Source organism: Mobula birostris, chromosome 1, assembly GCF_030028105.1.
Source record: "Mobula birostris isolate sMobBir1 chromosome 1, sMobBir1.hap1, whole genome shotgun sequence".
Lineage (NCBI taxonomy): Eukaryota > Metazoa > Chordata > Chondrichthyes > Myliobatiformes > Myliobatidae > Mobula > Mobula birostris.
In genome coordinates this window covers 100,537,316-100,558,442 of record NC_092370.1, presented here as the reverse complement: position 1 = coordinate 100,558,442, position 21,127 = coordinate 100,537,316, and the positions used below count along the sequence as shown (strand labels likewise).

Sequence of the window (21,127 nt, the reverse complement as noted above, 5' to 3'; positions counted from 1 at the left end):
TATCCACATCCACCACCATTGCCGGCAGCCCATCCATGCACTCATCACTCTCTGCGTAAAAAAAAACTTACCCCTGACATCTCCTCTGTACCTACTTCCAAGCACATTAAAACTGTGGCCCTCTCATGCCAGCCATTTCAGCCCTGGGAAAAAGCCTCTGACTATCCACATGATCAATGCCTCTCATCATCTTATATACCTCAGGTCAGCTCTCATCCTCCGTCACTATTAGAAAAAAAGGCCGAGTTCACTCAACCTATTCTCATAAGGCATGCTCCCCAATCCAGGCGAGATCCTTGTAAATCTCCTCTGCACCCTTTCTATGGTTTCCACATCCTTCCTACAGTGAGGCGACCAGAACTGAGCACAGTACTCCAAGTGGGGTCTGAGCAGGGTCCTATATAGCTGCAACATTGATATCAAACCAGCATTGCAGGCTAGAAACACAAAAGACTGCAAATGTTAGAATCTGGAACAACAAACAATCTGCTGGAGAAACTCAACAGGTCTAGCAGTATCTGTAGTGGGTGGGGGTGGGGGTGGGGGTGGGGGTGGGGGCGGGGGGGGGGATTGCTGATGCCTTGGGTCATAACCCTGAAGAATGATTGACATTATGAGCTGCCTACTTTGCACACTTCTGGTAGGCATGAGTATTGCATGCACTAATGCCCTTAATTTAACACCATGTACGGCATCTTGTTGCAAAGGTGCTTGTATACATCAATTAATGAAATTGAAGAACTCTTCCCCCCACAGTACTGCAGCAACAATATTTTACTTGTTTACCATGCAGGCCTCTTTCTGTCACATACAATAGGATTGGTTTATTAATTCTATAGCAGTTTCTCCAGACACCAACATGCTCTACACCATAAATGATTTTAATTTTCTTTTGTCAACCTTTTTTCTGCAATACTTACTTTTTCCCCTTTGTCCCCAGGAAGTCCTGGAAAACCTGTTGCACCCTGAGAATAAGAATAGAATAAAATTACAATTTTCTTTTATATACAAGTGTTAACTGATAAGACACTCCATGATGTTTTTATTCAGAATTTGGAGGTGAATCAAAGAAGAGCTGAGGGGAGGTAATTGGGACTGGCTGAGCCAAGCTGGATTTATGAAAGGGAAATCTTGTTTAACAAACCTGTTAGAGTTTGTAACCAGCAGAATCAATATGAAAGGATCAATTGATGTGGTACATTCGTGTTTACAGAAGGTTTTCAATAAGGTAAACTGAAGAATTAAATATACATATATTGAAAGCTAAAGAGAGCATGTTATTTATGGTATGGATTGAGGGTTGATTAAAGGACAGAAAATAATCAGTAGAAATAAAATAAAAGTCCCATCTAGCTTGCCAGCACAAACTAACAGCGATTGATTTTGGAAGCCTATTTATTCATGTCTTATTTATGTTAATGATATGTCTGCGAAGATCAAGAATGCTTATGACACAGAGCTAAGTGGCAGTGTTCACCATGAGGGCAACACAGAGAGCTTCAAGGGGATATAAACAGGTTACATGAATGAGCAAAGACATGGCGGATGGAGGAAAAAGTGAAAAAAATATATTAAGTTACTCAATCTGCTAGAAAAACTAGAAACTTGGAGTATTTTTCATATGGTGGTGATTAAAAGGTGTTGGAGCTCAGAAGAACCTTGTACATGAATCACTAAAAGCCAATGTGTAGGTATAGCAAGCAATTTAAAAGGCAAACGGTCAAATGGATTTTATTGCTAAAGGAATTGAGCAGAATAGCAGAGACATTCCAGTTATGAAAGGCCATGGTGAGACCACATACACAGGTGTGATTTCGGGAACGGTGCATTTGTTGTACAAGTAGAGATTAACCAGACGGGGCCCATGCTGTCTGGAGGTTAAACAAATGATACCTGGATCTCATTGAAATATATAAAAACTGTTTAGAGTTTAAGAAAAAAGTAGATCAGGGGATGATGTTTCCACTTATTGGCGTGGCTTAGATGAGGGCTCACGGTTTCAAAATAAGATGTTGACCATTAAGGGCAAAGAAGAGAAGAAATTTCATCACTCAGGGGGTGTGAATCTTAAGAATTCTGCATGCAGGGCTGTGGACTCTCAGTCACTGAGCACATCTAAAGATTTATTGAAAGATTTTTACATATTAACAGAATCAATGCAGGATTAGTACAGGAAGTGGCACTACAATTAAAGATCCCCTATAATCTTATTGAAACTGAAACAGGCATAAGGAATCAATTACTTTTCCTGCTATTATTTCTTAATTTTTTAAGTCCTGTTCCAAGTGATGGGCAGCAACTCTGAGGTTTAGAGGTGGACGGGTCTGAAGATAAAATTACAGTTTAGGGCACAGGTAACTGAAAAGTGACCAATGAAGGCATGGAAAAAAAAAACTTTGGAAAAAATAAGGTAGAGAGAGATAGTCCAAAGAACATGCAATGAAAGTAATAAGTGGTAATGAAAAACTTCCTGTGTTATTTCAATTCTGCAAGTGCATATATTAAGGTGCATGATTATAGAGGGATCTAACTATGAGAATGAAAATCTTAAAATCAATATATTAGTGGACAGGGAGCAGATAGTACAATTAACAATCTGATAATGAGCAAACTGTTTTTGGTGACAGTTAAGATGCAGGTGACAAAGAGTACTCATTTCATCAGATCAAATTTCTTTAGCCCATTTAATCATAGGGAACCCATAACCAAATTCAGTCTTGTACTAACGGTCACATAAATACTGTATGAAATGGAGAAAGGGTGGCCTGATTAGATAATAACTGATGGTGGGAACATTGTTTCAGCTTCCCCAGTCCAACTGCATTGAGTTTGTCTGAATATAACTGTTCAGTGCAAAGTAGAAATTGAACAATGAGCTTGCATTAGAAAAAACGTTGAGCTCTTTATCTCTTTTGATTCAACAAGTAGCTTGGAAAATACTGACAACCATTTACAGTGAACAGAAAGTGGCAACTGCTAAAGTTAAGTAACACCTTTCTTTTTAAAAGTCAGTCTATCTAAAAACTCAGCTGCCATTAGCCAGGTAAAAACAAAATTTGACATTCTGCAACCACAAGGAAATCTGCAGATGCTGGAATTTCAAGCAACACACATAAAAATTGCTGGTGAATGCAGTAGGCCAGGCAGCATCTATAGGAAGAGGTACAGTTGACGTTTCGGGCTGAGACCCTTCGTCAGGACTAACTGAAAGAAGAGATAGTAAAACATTTGAAAGTGGGAGGGGGAGGGGGAGATCCAAAATGATAGTAGAAGACAGGAGGGGGAGGGATGAAGCTAAGAGCTGGAAAGTTGATTGGCAAAAGGGATATGAGAGGATCATGGGACGGGGGGGCCTAGGGAGAAAGCAAGGGGGAGAGGGGAATCCCCCCCCCGCTGCTTTCCGCAGGGATCACTCCCTACGCAACTCCTTTGTCCATTCGTCCCCCCCATCCCTTCCCACCGATCTCCTTCCCAGCACTTATCCTTGTAAGCGGAACAAGTGCTACACGTGCCCTTACACTTCCTCCCTCACCACCATTCAGGGCCCCAGACAGTCCTTCCAGGTGAGGCAGCTGGGGTGATATACTGCACCTGTGAGTCGGCTGGGGTGATATACTGCGTCCGGTGCTCCCGATGTGGCCTTCTATATATTGGCGAGACCTGACGCAGGCTGGGAGACCGTTTCGCTGAACACCTACACTCTGTTCGCCAGAGAAAGCAGGATCTCCCAGTGGCCACACATTTTAATTCCACGCCCCATTCCCATTCTGATATGTCTATCCACGAGCTCCTCGACTGTCAAGTTGGAGGAACAACACCTTATATTCCGCTTGGGTAGCCTCCAACCTGATGGCATGAACATTGGCTTCTCTAACTTCCATTAATGCCCCACCTCCCCTTCGTACCCCATCCCCTATTTATTTATTTATTATTATATTTTTTCTCTCTCTCTTTTTCTCCCTCTGTCCCTCTCACTGTACTCCTTGCCCATCCTCTGGGATGCCCCCTCCCCCTTTCTTTCTCCCTAGGCCTCCCGTCCCATGATCCTCTCATATCCCTTTTGCCAATCAACTTTCCAGCTCTTAGCTTTCCTCACACTTTCAAATCTCTTACTATCTCTTCTTTCAGTTAGTCCTGACAAAAGGTCTCAGCCCAAAACTTCGACTGTACATCTTCCTATCGATACTGCCTGGCCTGCTGCGTTCACCAGCAATTTTTGTATTTGACATTCTGATTGATTTGATCTATTCATTTTGAATCATTCTCAAATATCAAGCACAGGTGCAACAATGCTGACTTACTTTGTTTTAAGAAATTGCCTATTATTTGATTAATGAACCTGTGATCATAGCTAATCAGTTCCATTTGCTCTGTTCTGTGAAAATCAACAACTTTAAAATATTATCAATAGTTTCAGGTAAAAAATTAAAGCCCTGGCACAAAACTAGCAAAGTCTTTAATTTTCTGAGACCTGAGTATCGCCAGTATTGTTGGCATTTCTTTTCTTATTTATGTGTGATGGACAGCCAGCTATTAATATTATGCAGTGCTAGCAAGCTTTCAATAGCTTGTGATTTGATCCTTAACTAGAAATACCAATTTAAGATGACTTAAATTATTTATCCTTCCACCCAAAAAGTTCTCTGCCTTGCAATTGGAACATGAATATCACATATGATATTTTTTGAATTGTGCCTTTGCTTATAGAAACTGCCTGCCTTAATAGAGTAAGGCCACAGTGAAAATATTGTTCCAATATAGTAGGTAAGGTTTTAAACTCCTGTATTATTATGATTACTCTTAGTATCCTGGAGAGAGAAAGAAGAAGATACTGGATGAGAACTAAGTAAAAAATTGCCCAAGAACAGCAAAACTAATGAAACAGGAACAGGACTAGGCTATGTGACACCTGAACTTGTTCCATCAGTCACAAAGTTCATGGCTTTTTTTGTGTCTAAACTGTTTCCTTGTCTTTAACCATAAACCTCAACTCCCAAAGGCCAAAAATGTCTATTTCTGCCTTTGATGTGTTTGATAACTATGCTTCCAAACCTCCTTGGGGGAAGAGGTTTTCAAACATCCTTGGTCCTCTAAGGGAGGGAAATATCATCTGTGTCCCAACTGAGCAAAGTTGGAGAATGAAGGATTGGCCAGGACAATGAGAAATTTCTTCAGAGGATGGGGAATTTTATACGCCAAACAATCATGGCAGCTGAGTCATGATGTTCAAATTCAAAACAGGGATCATGTCGATTTTTGGGCACTAAGGATAACGGGATATAGGAGTAGTGCTGGAAAACGGCACTGAGGTAAAAGAACAGCAGTGACTTTGATGCTTGGCAAAGGAGACTCAAAGGACTGGGTTTCCTATTCTCGCTGTAATTCTTATATTCTTACGTTATACATTTTTAGGCAGGTGGTGCTCGTCAGCCTTGGACAGCAGCCCGCCTAGGAGAAGGAAAGCTCTGATTTGAAACCTCTGCTGCCTTGAGGCCATACCCACCCATGGGAAAAGCTTTGGGAGTAAACCCTGAGGAAGAAATCCAGAGCGGGTTCCCTAAGGCAGCTTGATGTTGTTTTCAACTTCACTCTGGTAACCTCTGTGACGACACTGGTGCCAAGCTGTATTGGCGCTTGCCCTTCCCTTGGACTACATCAGTGACCTGAAGAGGGGGAACTCGCAGCATAGGCAACAGCCTGTTCTTCAAATCTTCCCACCCAGGCTTGTACCTTGGAGAGGACACAGCTCACCAGAGGCGCAAGCCCATGATCCCCTAGGATCGACGGCTGCCTACTACTATGCTATACATTACTGCTTACAACTGTAGTAGTGCCACTTGAGTTAAATATTAGGGTGCAACCCTCACTCAAGTGGTGAAGAAAGTCAAGACATACAAAATGATACAGTTTGCAGAGTTAAACGAGGGCAGGACATTCACAGTGAATGACAGTACCCTACAGAGTATTGTTAAACAGAGAGACCTTGGGGCACAAGCACATAGTTCTGAAAATGGGAGCACAGGTAGACAGAGAGGTGAGGAAGGTGTGCGGCATTGTTGTCTTCATTTTCAAAGCCACCGAGTATAAAAGATGGGATATTATGTTGCAGTTGTATGAAACTGGTTCGGCTGCACCTCAAGTATTGTGTATAGTTTATTACATTACATTGTCACCACATTACAGGAAAGATGCAATTAAGTTAGAGAATGCAGAACAGATTCACAAGGATATTGCCTGAACTGGAATTCTTGAGTTATCAGGAGAGAGAGGGCTAGGTCTGTCTTCCTGGAATGAAGGCAGCTGAGAGTTGACATGATAAAGGTTTATAAAATTATGAAAAATTAGGATAGATAGTCCTTATACTGTGATGAGGTACAAGCTTAAGGTGAGAGGGAGGAGGTTTAAAGAAGATCTGAGGCATAAATTTTTCACACATGAAGATGGCATCTAGAATGAACTGCCAGGTGAAGAAACAGTAACAACATTTAAGCAGCACCTTGACTGCTACTTGAATGTACAGGGCATAAAGGGATATGAAATTAATGCAAGAAAGTGGGATCTATGTAGATAGGTATGATGGGCTGATGTGGGGACAGTGGACTGAAGGACCTGCTTCTATATTGTATTCACTCTATGTTCTGAGAGATGAAACAAAGGGAAAATAAGAAGTGCTTCAAGGAGTATTGGTTAGATAATACCAACCAATTATTTGAATTAATTGTTAGTGATAATGTTATTGAATTAATGATCCAGCAACAAGGATTATAAAATATGTTGCAACCCCAAAAATGCAGGTTGAGTATTTAGTTCAGTGCATGATAAATTTAGGTAAACAAAAAGAAACTGATATTACCTAAGGTGACTTTGAGACTGCCAAATGGCAAAATAAACTGGTAAAGAAAGCTTCTGCCTGATTAGGTCTGACCTAACTGATTGCCTTTTCTTCCTGTGACCTGAAATGGCCAAGTAAGCCACTTATTTACAACACCAGAACAAACTTTCAGATGTTCCTCACATTCCAAGAACAAACCAGAAAGTTAAAATTATTGTCAGTGAAACAGCTGGGCCTTTCCACAACCTGTCCATCCATATGCACTAGAATAACTATGATTTATAATTAAAAAGAAAATACGCTCCTGGTTTAAAAGGAGATATCTCTTATTCCCAATTCCTATTAGCGCTTGGGACAGCTAACAACACTCTTGTGAACTGAATCAGAATCAGAAACAAGTTTATTATCACCTGCATGTGTCATGAAATTTGTTAACTTAGCAGCAGCAGTTTAATGCAATACATAATAATATAGAAATAAATAATAGTAGGTATATATATTGAATAGATTAAAATAGTGCAAAAACAGAAATAATATATATTTTTTAAAAGTGAGTTGGTGTTCATGGGTTCAATGTCCATTTAGCAATTGTATGGCAGAGGGGAAGAAGCTGCCCCTGAATCGCTGAGTGTGTGCCTTCAGGCTTCTGTATGAGAAGAGGGCATGCCCTGGGTGATGGAGGTCCTTAATAAAGGACATCACCTTTCTGAAGCAGCACTCCTGAAGGTATCTTGGCTACTATGGAGACTACTACCCAAGATGGAAGTGACTAAATTTACAACTTTCTGTGGCTTCTTTCGGTCCTGTGCAGTAGCCCCTGTGCCCTAAGTGGCTGTGATACACATATTTCTTTCTGTTTGCAATCCAGATTGGAGTCTCTCTGAATCTGAGCCCATCAGCGTCTGGGGAGGGGGAGTGAGAAAGATTACAACTTTCTAAAATGGTTTGTTGCCAGAAGGAGCAATGCTGAGGTCAAAGATACAGCAAGGGCATAGTGCAGGTCCACATGAAGACAAAACACTGGAGGTCTGCTAACAAGTTTAAAGTATCCTGGGATCGCAGAATGTGCTTTGTAAATCTAACTTGTCTTTTATTTTCTAAATAATTTGGTAAACTGCATCTGAATTTGTTTTTCCAGGATCACCACCATACTTTCATGGCTGTTCTAAAACTAAGAGAGGGAGAACTCAACTGAATGGTATAGAAGTGTCTTTTAACTAAGTATGTGAGGCATGGGCTGGGTTGAGAACAATCCAGTTCATTGTATGAGTTTAGATCATAATCTGAACCCATTCACTTGAATCTGAATACCATCCAGCCGAGAGATCCAGCACATGATTTGATCTGAGACGGATAGACTGTGGGACTCTAGGGGTTGCTCTCATTGGAAAGAAATGTTAACTTGCTTTTTTTAAATAATTAAATTAAATCAGAGCTTGTCTTTTCTTCCAGGTGGATGTGTAAATTCCTATTTTGCTGTTCCAAGAGCAGCAGGAGAGATTCCCTGCTATTCTGATATTTCCTAGATCGAAACAGATTATCCAGTCATTGCTGTTTTTAGTTCGTCACTGTATACAACTGGTTGATAATTCAGAATTATATTCCACAATTTATTAATGAAATTCTTTAGGATACTCCAAGTACAGTACATGAATAATTCAGTATAAATGTATATATAAATGCAATGAACTTTGCTGAGTTACATTGACAGATCAATGGTTTTGTTAGCATCTGCTCTCAAGTTCAGGGTATTGGTGCATGTGTCTATGAACTAAGAAATCCTGAATTTACTAACAGATTTCAGCTGGTTAATCTGTCAGTCTGCTCTACTACTGGATTCCACAAGAAGTCTAATAGAAGGAACACAAATATGCTAAGATTCCATAGCACAATTTTGAGCAATATTGTTTGTACCTCTAGGCAAATTAGATTATTATTAATAGCCAAAATGACTGGCATCGATGTGGAACGACAAGGGTTGTGCACTGCACAACTCTCGTGTTACATGTTTCAGTTTTTTACTTTCTTAAAGCTAACAAAATGAAAGTTTTACTTCATATTTAGCAGGGACCATTTAGAATAACTGAAAAAGCATGAGACCCTTGACAGGCTAATATATGCAGGTGTGGCTTTGCATCAGTGCAGAGTTTTTGCTGTCTAATGGATGGAGCTCATCTGGGCCACACACCTACAAGGCCCTGGTACAATCATTTGGACAATGTTATCAGCTGGCACATCTAGTGTATCAGAACAAGTAAGAATGAGAAAATTAAATTTCCATTCGTGACTACAGGCAATGAGTCCTACTCAGCAAAATCTATGTTTTTAATTCGCCCTCAGGAATTTTGGATTATTTGGGGAATGATGTCATGCTCAGGTGGGAATACATCATGTCACTGCAAGCATATTCTGGCGTAACGAACACCTGCATCAACAGTCACGTCTGAGGAAGTAGCTCAGTCATCTAACCCTATTGAAATACTAAATGTAGCTGCAGGTCACCAGGGTAAAGTCTAGTACAGCACATTCTGTTTAATAATAAAGGGGTAGCAGAGGTTTAGTACTTTGACGATGAATAATAAGCAGCTTACCACTTCTCCAGGAAGACCGATTTTTCCAGGAAATCCATCAAGACCATGATCACCCTAAGGCATGGAAAACAGTATTAAATTTAATTTATGCACAGTAACTTGTAAGGATAAAAAGCAAATCACTGTCAGGTTTTATATTACAGAAAATATTTTAATCCCTCTTAATTTGGACTTGTTCAGGCATTGAATTCTATTTAGATCTTCTTATTATAAGCACAGTAATGGTTGTGAATGCAAATGACAGCCAAAACTTGTCTTTTCGTTCACCTTCTGAGCCATACACTGAGTTATTTGTGAACTGGCTACTTCAGACCTTTCCACTGATCTTCATTTACTGAGCTTCGGTCTTTTCCTCATTATTGTTCTTCTGTCCATTAATATCTACATCCTAAAATTGTCAAAACACTTTCAGATCTTGAAGATCCCAATACAACTTCCTTCTTACATGGGAGGATTATTACAATGAGAGTCATTCTACCTCTATCCATGCTTCTATCCTTGGAAGAACTATACCTTTGATTTCCAGATATCATAGTCATAATTTAAAGTATGGTTAAAAATAAAGAAAACACTGCCTTAGACCACATTAGCTTGTAAAATAGCAACCAGTCTTGGTGCAGGAGGAACAATCTCATTACTTGACTTGATCTGACTTTAATTTCACTTTGATGGGACCAGCAATTTATGGGTCAGCTGGAGAAAAGTGACCGTGAAAACTGCTGCTTTTTTTCATCTTAATGTACAGTTGTGCATTCTTATTTTTCCAAATTCTGACAAAAAGTCAATGCTCTGAAATGTTAATGCTTCTTGTTTTATCTACAGATGCTGCCTAAAATAATACATATCCAAGAACTTTCTGTGTCCCTATCAGTTTACAAACATCTGCAGTATCCTTTGTTTGTTTTTCAGTTAGGTAATGATGGGAATTGTGATTAGGTTTGAATTCTAGATTTTGCCATAATATTCTATAATTTAGGGGGTTAATATAAAAGTTACTTAGAAATGGTTTGCACATGAAAACTCCTTGTACCTTCTCTCCACGGGATCCTTTCTGGCCCAGATCACCCTTTATACCCTAGGAATAGAAATAACTATGAACAATAATACTAATTTTTTTTAAAAAACTACAAGCAATTAAACAATTAAAGCCACTTCTATTGGTTGATATGCAACATGCAACAAGCAATTAAATAGCAATAACTTTATGATCCATTTACACCAGCCTATTTCTCATAAGATAAAATCTCCAATACATTGCTAACGTTGCTTTCAAAAAATCATACATGATTTGATACATAATGTTTCCCAATCAGGTTAATAATCTACATAAATATGACTGGAGAGAATAAGCTTATGGCCAGTGAAAAAAAATGGAAAATGAAATCTTAAATCTCTGTTGCTCAGAGTCCAAGAACGTTAAGCAACAGGATCAGAAAAAGGGAAGATAAGTTTATAATGGACTGCTCTGGTTTTATTAATTTTCAATTCTAAGATGTTGTAACTCATATACTGGCAAGTAGATTGATAGAATAGGAGAGAGAAGAGGTATTGATGGAACTGATCTAGAGAGGGAGCTGGTCTGATAGATTTTTTTATATGGATCCATTCTGAACAACACACACAAAGTGCTGGAGGGACACTGCAGGTCGGGCATCTATGGAGGGGGATAACAGTCAATGTTTATTCCCCTCCATAGATGCTCCCTGACCTGCTGAGCGCCTCCAACATTGTGTGTGTGTTTTGCTCAAGATTTTCAGCATCTGCAGAATCTTTTGTGTCTCTGGTCCTTCTTTCTATTTGTTGTAGTGGAAAGATTTTGGAATAAAAAGGATATTCATGATTCATCTATTATTGAAGAATGTATAAATTATACAACCTTGAGATTTTCTTGCTCACAGGTAGCCACAAAGGAAGAAACCCAGAAGAGCCCAATTAAAGAAAAATAGAATAAAAATAAAGATAAAAGACCAACATTCGATGCACGAGAAAGTGAAAAAAATTAAGCAAACAATTGAAGCGAATAACAGCAACAGCATTCCAAGCCAGCATTAAGTTCTCAAATCCGAACGTCAGAACAGCACAAAGTAGGCCCAAAGCCTCGCTTATCAGTTCATCGTATTAGTGAGCATGGAAGATAGCAGCCGGGGCAGTCTTCATAGCCCCAGCACCATGGAGGTGATCAGCGCAGAGAACGAACCAAATCAGCTCTCATCCAAACCAACACCCTGTCTTTTCAGTCTAATTGGGCTGGTGTTTGAATCTCCCCAACAGCAGAACAGTGAAAGGCTCCAGCGCCTGGGAGAGAGGAGTGAAGATCATGGAGAATGAGTAGTAATGGGCTCTTGTCTCCAATCTGGGCCACTGTTTAAGTTGTCTAAATAGCACATTGTACCTCGCACTAGGAGCCAGGCACCGCTGCTGCAAAAGGCCCCAGGCCAAGGCCACGCTGTCCAGTGACTCACTCCAGGCCCAGGTTTTGTCACCCAGTGATTTGCTCAGGTCCCAGATTTCACCGCCCAGCGACTCGCTCAGGGCTTATGTAAAATGCTAAGCCCTGAGCCCCAGTGACTCACTCCTGGCCAGGATTCCATTGCCTAGCCTAAAGCTGCTCTCAAGCTCTTCAGGTCAACTCAGTTGCAAGAGTGATCCAATCTCTCACCCGGGCCAGCTGTATGGGCATTGGAACTCCATCTGCAACACACTACAATGATCACCTGCTCCTTCACTGTTTGCAGCAATAATCTAACACAATTTACCACAGAAAATGTATTTTTTACTGATGTTTTTAGTCAGATTTCTTATCTTTTTGACTACCAGAAACTGTCACACAGATTTGGTAGAACCATCTAAACTGGTAGCACAGGACGGACAAGATAAACTATTTATGTAGTTTCATTGACTGTTTTAATCGGACAGCTGTGAAACCATGCAAGGGCATTTTATCCCAGCTGGGTAATATTCAGAAATAAAAAGCAGACCTTGTTTGTCTCACTTAGACATTCTATTATACGTCTTCATTGTGGAGACCCTAACTTCCTAGAAAATATTGAATGAAGTTCTGAAAATTGGACCCAGTGCCATAGGTGGTCTGTGAGTGAGCTATCAGCAGCCATCTTAGAGGTCCAATATGTAAGTATTGCATTTTCAGGATCATTTAGTGGGATCAGCAGAGTTCCGAATCTTCTGGCTTTGGTCAGGAAATTCCAAAGCTTCTGTTGTAAGTCTGGGACATATTATTTCCTTGGATATTTTTGCTTTCTCCTGTTCTGGGGACACATTGATGTCACAATAGAGTCATTAATCTGAAAATGTAGGCTGATTGCATTCATTTTGGCAGAGAGCAGCCCAGGGTGCATCCAGACAGAAGATGGTGAGAAAGATTACTCCCGATGCCTCTATAATTATAGCATCACTGTAGCCAGCCACACCAGTCCGTCAGGATCATGGTGATGTTCATCATGCTTGGTAGGTCTTCAGGTGACTGAGAAGTTTCATTCTGGGTGCATATTTTCAGCATTGGGTGTTAGTCATTGCTTAGTGGAGTGGGATTTACTACATTAGGCTGCTCCCTTCTTCCACCATTCCAGTTCAATATCTATTATTTGGATCTTGGTTGTTGATGTTTCCATGCTTGAAGCTGACCTCAAATGTGCCTTTGGTCTAGTTTCAGCATTGGTAAATAGAGAGCTGGGAGAAGAGAACTAGGCGGGAGAGACTACTGAGGAACCTCAATACAGTAACCTATCCACTGGAGCTTGTTCCTTATGAGCAAGGCTTCAGTTCTGGTAGATAATCTTTTGTTTTACCTCTGAAGTGACTTAGAATGAAAATATTCTTATCTAGTCATCACCAGACATTGACTCTGGTGGTATATTGTCTTGAATGAAGTGGATAACAAGACAGGAGGTGACTCTAGTCTGGCTTCAGAGGTGTCAGTTTCTTCCCCTCAGAGCAGTGGTGACTATATCGACCTGCAGAATTCACAGTGTGGCGGCAGGCATCTATGGCTGATCAAGCCATGGGAAATGATGACATATATACATCTTCATTATTTAAGGCCGGGTTCAGTGTCATGATGAGCCACGCTGACTGCAATTTTCCTCATTGCAGCCTTCTTCTTCCCTCCACCTTACATGATGTGAAGCCTAGTAAATTTCTGACAGCGTTGCTTCAGGGAGTTGATGAAGGACGGACCTCCTGACCACAGCAAGGTGCAAGGACACTTGCTGTAAGTTACAACTTTCTGCTCAAATTACAGGATATCTAGTCATCATTGAATACTTAATAACATTAAATATGCAAATACTTCCATATAAACTGAAACAAGTATTTGTTACAAGTCATTGGAAAATCGATCAAACACACAGTATAAATAGCTGGGTCTTACAGAATATGAAGACTTCAAAGCCCAAATAAATGTGGGTTTGATCTCTCTGCCTCCAGTTATGTTACATAAACATTTGGGACAGATATAAGAAAATGTAGAAAAGTATCCTGGTTCTGAAGGTCAAATAAAATGTATAAAATAAAGAACTGAACCCTAGAGTATTACTGTGCAGAAATTAGTTGTCCAATGTCAGTTCTAGATTTGGGTGCCTTTCATGATGTTGCATGGAATCCATATCAGCAAAGACTTGATCATTGATGAAAAGATGGACAGAAGAAAACAGGGGTGAGAAAGATTAAAAATATTCAACTCATCGTCAAATTTAATACAGAAAGTTCGCCCAATCTTTATACGTACAGTGAGGGAGAGCAACAAAAACAGTAAATCCAATGTGTCAACTTACAGGTGGTCCAGTTGCACCTCGGAAACCCTGTTCTCCAGGAAAACCCTGGTCTCCCTATTGGAAATAATGAACAGTTTAATAACTAAAGTAAGAACAAACAATTATGTACAGTACTCTGTTCACCCTCAAAGTAGGAACTTGTTTGTGTGTGACTATGAAAATTGTGATTTCACTTTCATTAAACCACATTCCAACATCAACAGGGTTGGCAGAACCGAGAAGAGAATTGGGAACAATATTCCTGCACGATTTTTATTTTGTTAAAAAAAGGGGTTTATTAGCAGCAGATGTGTTAATTATACAGATAAAATATAGCAGATGTTAAAACCTAGAACAACACAGAAGATGCTGGAGTGACTCAGCAGGTCAGGCAGCATCTATGGATGGAAGAGGACAGTTGACATTTTGGGTAACCTGTACTGAAAGGCAGAGAGAAGATAAAGGTATAAAAAGGTGAAGGGAATGGGTGAAGCAAGAGCTGGCAGATGAAGCAGGGAGGGAGCGACAATAGTCAGAATGGGTAGGGGAGAGTGTAAATGGTGCCAGAAGCTGGAAGCTCACAGGTGAAAGCGACAAAGGACTGAAGATGATGGAATCTGATAGGAGGGAACATGGAATAAAGGGAGGGAGGTAGGGAAGGTGAATGGAAATAGAGATGGAGGGGAACCAGTCGGAGAAGTGTGTGGGTGACAGGCAGATGTGAGGGTTGAGGAGGAGGAAGAGATATGGTGATAGGAACTGGATGAACAGAAAGAAAGAGAAAATGGATAGAGAGGGAGCAGTTATCAAAAGATGGAGAATGCAACATTCACACTGAAGTTGATTACTTTGACAAATACAAATTTATATGTGGCAGGACCGTAATGCTTTTCTTTACATTTCATGAGAGTTAGGAATACATGAGGCAATTGAACTGGAGGGGCTGGCCTGCAGACTATGAATCTGAGACTCTCTATGTTGATGGCAACACATGCTTTACAAGCTTCTTCCAAAAGGATCTGTGAGAAGTCTGCAACTACAGTATATAACTTAAGAAATTCAAAGCAGACATATGTTTTATCACACTTCAGCTGGGCTTTCCCAAGACTGAGGGTAATTCCATAATTAGCCCTTTGTTTAAATGCATGTGCAATACCATCTGAAATCACAATGTTTAATGGACATGTGCATAGATAGAACAGACCTAGAGAAAGATGGGCAAGTGGGAACAGCACAGATAGACATCATGGATTAAAGAGTCTGTTTCTGCGCTGCATTACTCTATGACTTTGAACCATTTGTTGAAACAACCTGTGTTATTGTATGACTGTCCTGTGTGAAGAAATACAGGGAATCTATCAGGTAAGCCTTTGATATGTTCCAACATGCTGTTTTATATATATTTCACCAATTTACTTTCTACCTCTGCCAACAATGCTTGAGCTCACTTCAACAGTTTGCGTGTGAGAGAGAAAAGTCGTGGTGGGGTGTTGGTGATAGGGGAGCTTGTTAAAAGACAGAAACAATAAATTACCATTATATAATGATAATTATATCAGTACAAATTTCACAGACAATTTCATGTTTCATGATATTCTGACTATTTTTCCATATAATTAATTTGGAGAAAAATGCACTCTTAGTATTAACTTTTTAAAATTAATTTTAATGCATTTCTACAGTGAAACTACAAAGAAGAACCCAACAACAAAATGGAGATTTAAACAGTGCAAAACAAACAAATCCAATATCTAATTCATAACAGGAAGAAAAAGAAATATTAACTTCTAAAGATAAAATTAATTATGCAGCTTACACAAGCTACAGGCCAATTGTCAAGTAGATACAAAACACAATTACCCAGGATGATCAAACAGGAGTGTCAGGATTATTATTTCATTCCAGTAATTCAGTAATTCCCGATAAGATACACAATACAATTTATGCAATGCTTCTAGCTGTCCAACATTGTTAGATTCAATGGCAAGAATCCAACAGGCATCTCACTAATGCCAAGAAATGGAGGCCAAGTATAACCAGCAGAGGGATGCAAAAATCCAAGCAATCCATTCAGCATCCAATCGAACACCACCTGTGGCAACATGTGCAGATCCTACTAAAACTCAGTCACCTCAGAAAACAGGTATAACATGCTCAATTCCAAAATACTGCCTGGGAAAAAGGAGAAGTAACACAAAGGGTGGGCATTCTTCATTATCAATTCATCTTTCAAGATCAGATTTGGAGAGGTTAAAATGGCACACAAACTTGATTGTTAAAATAAAAACTATGACAATCTTCTTTGGGATATTCAGTCTGAAAAGTGTTTTGAAGCCACATGATGGGAAGAAAATGATTTTAAAAACTTAGCAAATTGGACAGCATTTATGAAAGGAGAAGCAGTTAATATTTGAGGTTTGGGAACCTGTCAGTATTGAACATTCTAAGGACATAGACTAAGTTGCCAAATTAGTTAGCTGGATATTCAAGTCCAATCAAAATTTAAATTCAGTTGGAAATTTGAAATTTTTGCACTAAAAACTAGAAGACTGTCTAGTTTAGTAATATTCTTCAGCTGGAGAAATTGGCCATCGTTCCCTGGGCTGACATATCTCCATCACTTTTTAAATGTGCTACCAAGTTGTTCATTTCAACAGCAGACCGCAATGGATAATAAATGATGAGTTTTCCAATGATGCAAATATCCTCTAGAAACCTTCGTTGATACCTTAAGGTTCCCCTATTTATGACTAATACAAAGGAAATACTTAGCTTGGCATATGACACCACCATTGTTAGTAAAATCTTAGCCAGCAATGAGAAGGCACACAGGAGTGAGATACAGTAGATTGACTGGTTGAGTGGTGTAGTAACGACAACTGTGCATTCAATATCAGCAATTGATTGCGGACTTCCAGAAGAGGAGGTCGTGAGAACCCACACAAGTCCTCATTGAGGGGTCAGCAATAGAAAGAATAAACACCAAAAGACTTTTGCAAATTTCTATAGGTGTATAGTGACCTTTCCATGACCATGACTGTTCTTGGCAATTTTTTCAGCAGAAGTTGTCTGCCATTGCCTTCTTCAGGGCGGTGCCTTTACAAGACAGGTGACCCTAGCCATTACCAACACTCATCTGAAATTGTCTGCATGGCGTCAGTGGTTGCATAACCAAGACTTGTGATAAGTACCAGCTGTTCATATGACCATCCACCACCTGCTCCCATGGCTTTACATGACCCTGACTGGGGAGGCCAAGCAGGTGTTACACCTTGCCCAAGGGTGACATGCAGGCTAGTGCAGGGAAGGAGTGCCTTATGCCTCCTTTGGTAGAGATGTATTTCCTCCCCATCACCCAAGTTAGATATATGAGGGACAGTTAACCTGCCAGCCACTGTGCCTTTGAAATATGGAACCATAGCACCAAAAGGGAGCTGATGAAATCACAAGAAGAATAAGAAAACTCTGCATTGACAGCACTTTCATCAGCAGTGCAGTAGAGTATTACAGTACTGTAACCCATTACAGTAGAGTATCTTTCACTAATTCTAGCATAAAGCAGAAATCTGCTCTTTGTTAACTGGCTATGGTCAATGTAGAATAGTCAGCTTTCAGGGCATAGCGGCTCCCCATAGTAAATCTCAGTAAGGGGTCTTGCAGTTTAAAATTGCTGAAAAATAAAAACACAAGTAGAATATCTGACAAACATTTTGTGGCCAGTGTTAAGCAAGAACAGAACTAGAAACATACCCCTCATACCAGCTCTATCAATGAGTAAAAGTGTGACTAAATTTCAACCATTGATATAGGGAAAGGGATATCAGTGACTGAAGAAACAAACCTGGAAAAGTATTTTAAGGGTACCATAATTTTTGTATTTAAAAGGACGAATGCCAAGTTCAAAAAATAAAATCCTTAGCTTGGTTCACTTCTCACCCAATATATTATTTGTCATTGTAACAACATGAAGTATTTCCTCATTTAATTTGCAAAGATGCCTGTTTGGAATAAATAAGTTAATTTTGGGCTCTGCAGTATTTGGGCACCATGGTAACTTAGCAGTTAGCGCAACATTATTACAGCATGGGTCATCAGAGTTCAGAGAAAATTCTGACATAATCTGTAAGGAATCTGCACGTTCTCCTCTCGGAATGTGTGGATTTTCTCTGGATCCTCTAGTTTCCTCCCATAGTCCAAACACATACCGGTTAGTAGATTAATTGGTCATTGTAAGTTATCCCAAAATTAGGCTAAAATGAAATTGGGGGTTGCTAGGTGGTCAGCACGAAGAGCCAGAAGGGCCTATTCCACACTGGAAAATTGCAAATGTCACTCCGTTCTTCGAGATGTTGGAGTCTATTGTCGAGGATGAAGTCTCAGGGTATTTGGATGCACATGATAAAATAGGCTGTAGTCAGCATGGTTTGCTTAAGGGAAAACTTTGCTTGAAAAATCTGTTAGAATTCTTTGCGGAAATGACAAGCAGGACAGACAAAGGATAGTCAGTGAACGTTGTGCACTTGGATTTTCAGAAGGCCTTTGCTACACATGAGCATGCTTACAAGATAGGAGCCCATGGTATTACGGGAAAAATACTAGCATGGATATGCAATTGGCTGAGTGGCAGGAGGCAAAGAGTGGGAATAAAGGGAGCCTTTTCTATGTTAGCTGTGTTCAACAAGGGTCAGTGTTGGGACCGCTTCTTTTCACGTTTTATGTCAATGATATGGATGACGGAATTGATGGCTTTGAGGCCAAGTATGCAGATGATTTGAAGATAGGTGGAGGGACAGGTAGTGTTGAGGAAGCAGAGAAGCTGCAGAAGGACGTAGATGGATTAGGATAATGGGCAAAGAAGTGGCAAATTAAATAGTGTTAGGAAGTGTTTAGTCATGCACTTTGGCATGAGGAATAAAAGAGTTGACTCTTCTCTGAATGGGCAGAAAATTCAAACATCTGAGGTGCAAAGGGACTTGGGAGTACTTGTGCAGGATTCCTAAAGGTTAATTTGCAGGTTGAGTTGGTGGCAAGGAAGGCAAATGCAATATTAGAATTCATTTCAAGAGGGCTAGAGTATAAAACAAAGCATGTAATGCTGAGGCTTTACAAGGCAATGTTAAGATCTGACTTGGAGTATTGTGCGTAGTTTTGGGCTCCTTATCCAAGAAAGGATGTGCTGGTATTAGACAGAGTTCAGAAGAAGTTCACAGGAAAGATTCTGGGAATGAAAGGGTTATTATATGAGGATCTCTGGGCCTGTACACTCTGGAATTCAGAAGAATAAAGGGGGATCTCATTGAAGCCTATCAAATGTTGAAAGGCCTAGACAGACTCAATGGGCCAAATGTCCCAATTCTTCTCTTATGCTTTATGGTCTTATAATGACCGGATTACATTCATTCTGATATCTCAAAGGAAAGAATATTCAATATTTAGGTTTTATTGCAGAACACTGCTCCCGTCTTTAAATGCTTCAATAAAATACATCTCCTTTCCTCTTTTGCTGTGCTAATGGTTTAGTCTTTGGTGCAGTGGTAACATGTCTCCCCAGTGATTAGAGGAGAGTAACTTTAAGCCCACTTTAGTGATGCACCAGCTACTTTAACTTGAATCCTCAAAAGAGTATATATCACACAGATTGAGCTGCTGTTCTGTGTTTGTCCAGTTAAACCAATTTCCTGTCTTCTCTCTTACATTGATTTGCATGATCCCACAGCCCCTTCTTAAGTGAGCAAGGTAGTTCTTTCACTAAACAGTCCCTAAACAGTACAATTAACCTGGCCCTTAACAGTATATATGGGGCTTTGAAAACCATACCCATGGTTCTTACATTCTCGCAGATAAAATGCACTTAAAGTACATCATTAGCTATAACTGGGACATTCTGATGTGAAAAACTTTACACCAAGAGAAGGGTATTTACTTTGGCTCCTGCTTGGAACAGTTTTGAATCCAGAAGGCATGACAAATTGGGGAAAGGGAAGCAACCCATAGTCAACAAGTTTTATATGGACACAGTTAGCCCCACCTACTTTTTCAGGCACAATGTAAACACCACCTGGGGTCTTTAAAGGTCTCTGTTTTGGTTGTCAATCATCTAAGAAAACTCTGCTGCATTCATGATGCTTGTTAAAATCTGGTATAAAAACTAAAATGCAAGGCTATAGATTTACCGAGGCAGTACTCAGGAAGTTTGTTGAGCTAGGCGTCTTGAATGATGACAGAATGCACAAGACAATGGCATAATGTATGCAATTTACACACAAGGCCAATTGCAACAATTCAAATCCTAGAATTAGGATTGCCATTCTTTCCTTATAACTCTCTCTAAAGTTAGTGTAATATTTATACGTCAATCACTACACAGCTATCCTTCACTCCCACATTGCATTGATGTGAGTAACAATATCTGTGATATTCAAATGCACAGTAACATGTAAGTAAATTGGGCCTAGAGATCTTTCAGTTACCAGTGGTGCAAGTTTGGGCACATTAGAACTGTCGAAGCAATGCTGCAGTTCCATTTGCAAATACAAATAAAATAAACTTTTCTTGAAATGTCTTCCATTGAAAATTTTCAGCAGCTTTTCTTGCGCAGTCATTTGATACTATTGCCCTCACAGGCATAATTTAACCTTGATTTGTTGTTAAAGACAAACTTCCTTTATTCTCAATTTCCCCAGTGTTGTCCACCAGTGAATCAGTTCTTTGTCCTCTGCTGAGAAATCACATTTTTCCCATCATACTTAACTGCTGAATCCTCCTCATTCACCCACTTCTTCCTGAAATATCATCTGATTTTAGAATGATCTTAATCAGCATAATTTCAACTTAATTTGGCAAAAAGAACAGTACAAACAAGTACTGAAAGAAGAGAAAGCTAAATTAAACAGTGTTGAGAAAACAGTAAGTTGATAGCATTGCTCTGTGAGATC

General features: G+C 39.8%; 1 protein-coding gene across 1 annotated transcript in view; it reads right to left on the bottom strand.

Moving 5' to 3' along the window:
* col22a1 (collagen, type XXII, alpha 1) overlaps positions 1-21,127 on the bottom strand; it is a 306,811-nt gene that overhangs the window by 122,285 nt on the left and 163,399 nt on the right. Inside the window, exons 14-17 of the mRNA XM_072246143.1 lie at positions 14,214-14,267; positions 10,454-10,498; positions 9,424-9,477; positions 921-965 (exon numbers count right to left, since the gene is read on the bottom strand). Coding sequence (XP_072102244.1) covers positions 921-965; positions 9,424-9,477; positions 10,454-10,498; positions 14,214-14,267 — 198 coding nt within the window. The remainder of the gene's footprint in view (positions 1-920; positions 966-9,423; positions 9,478-10,453; positions 10,499-14,213; positions 14,268-21,127) is intronic.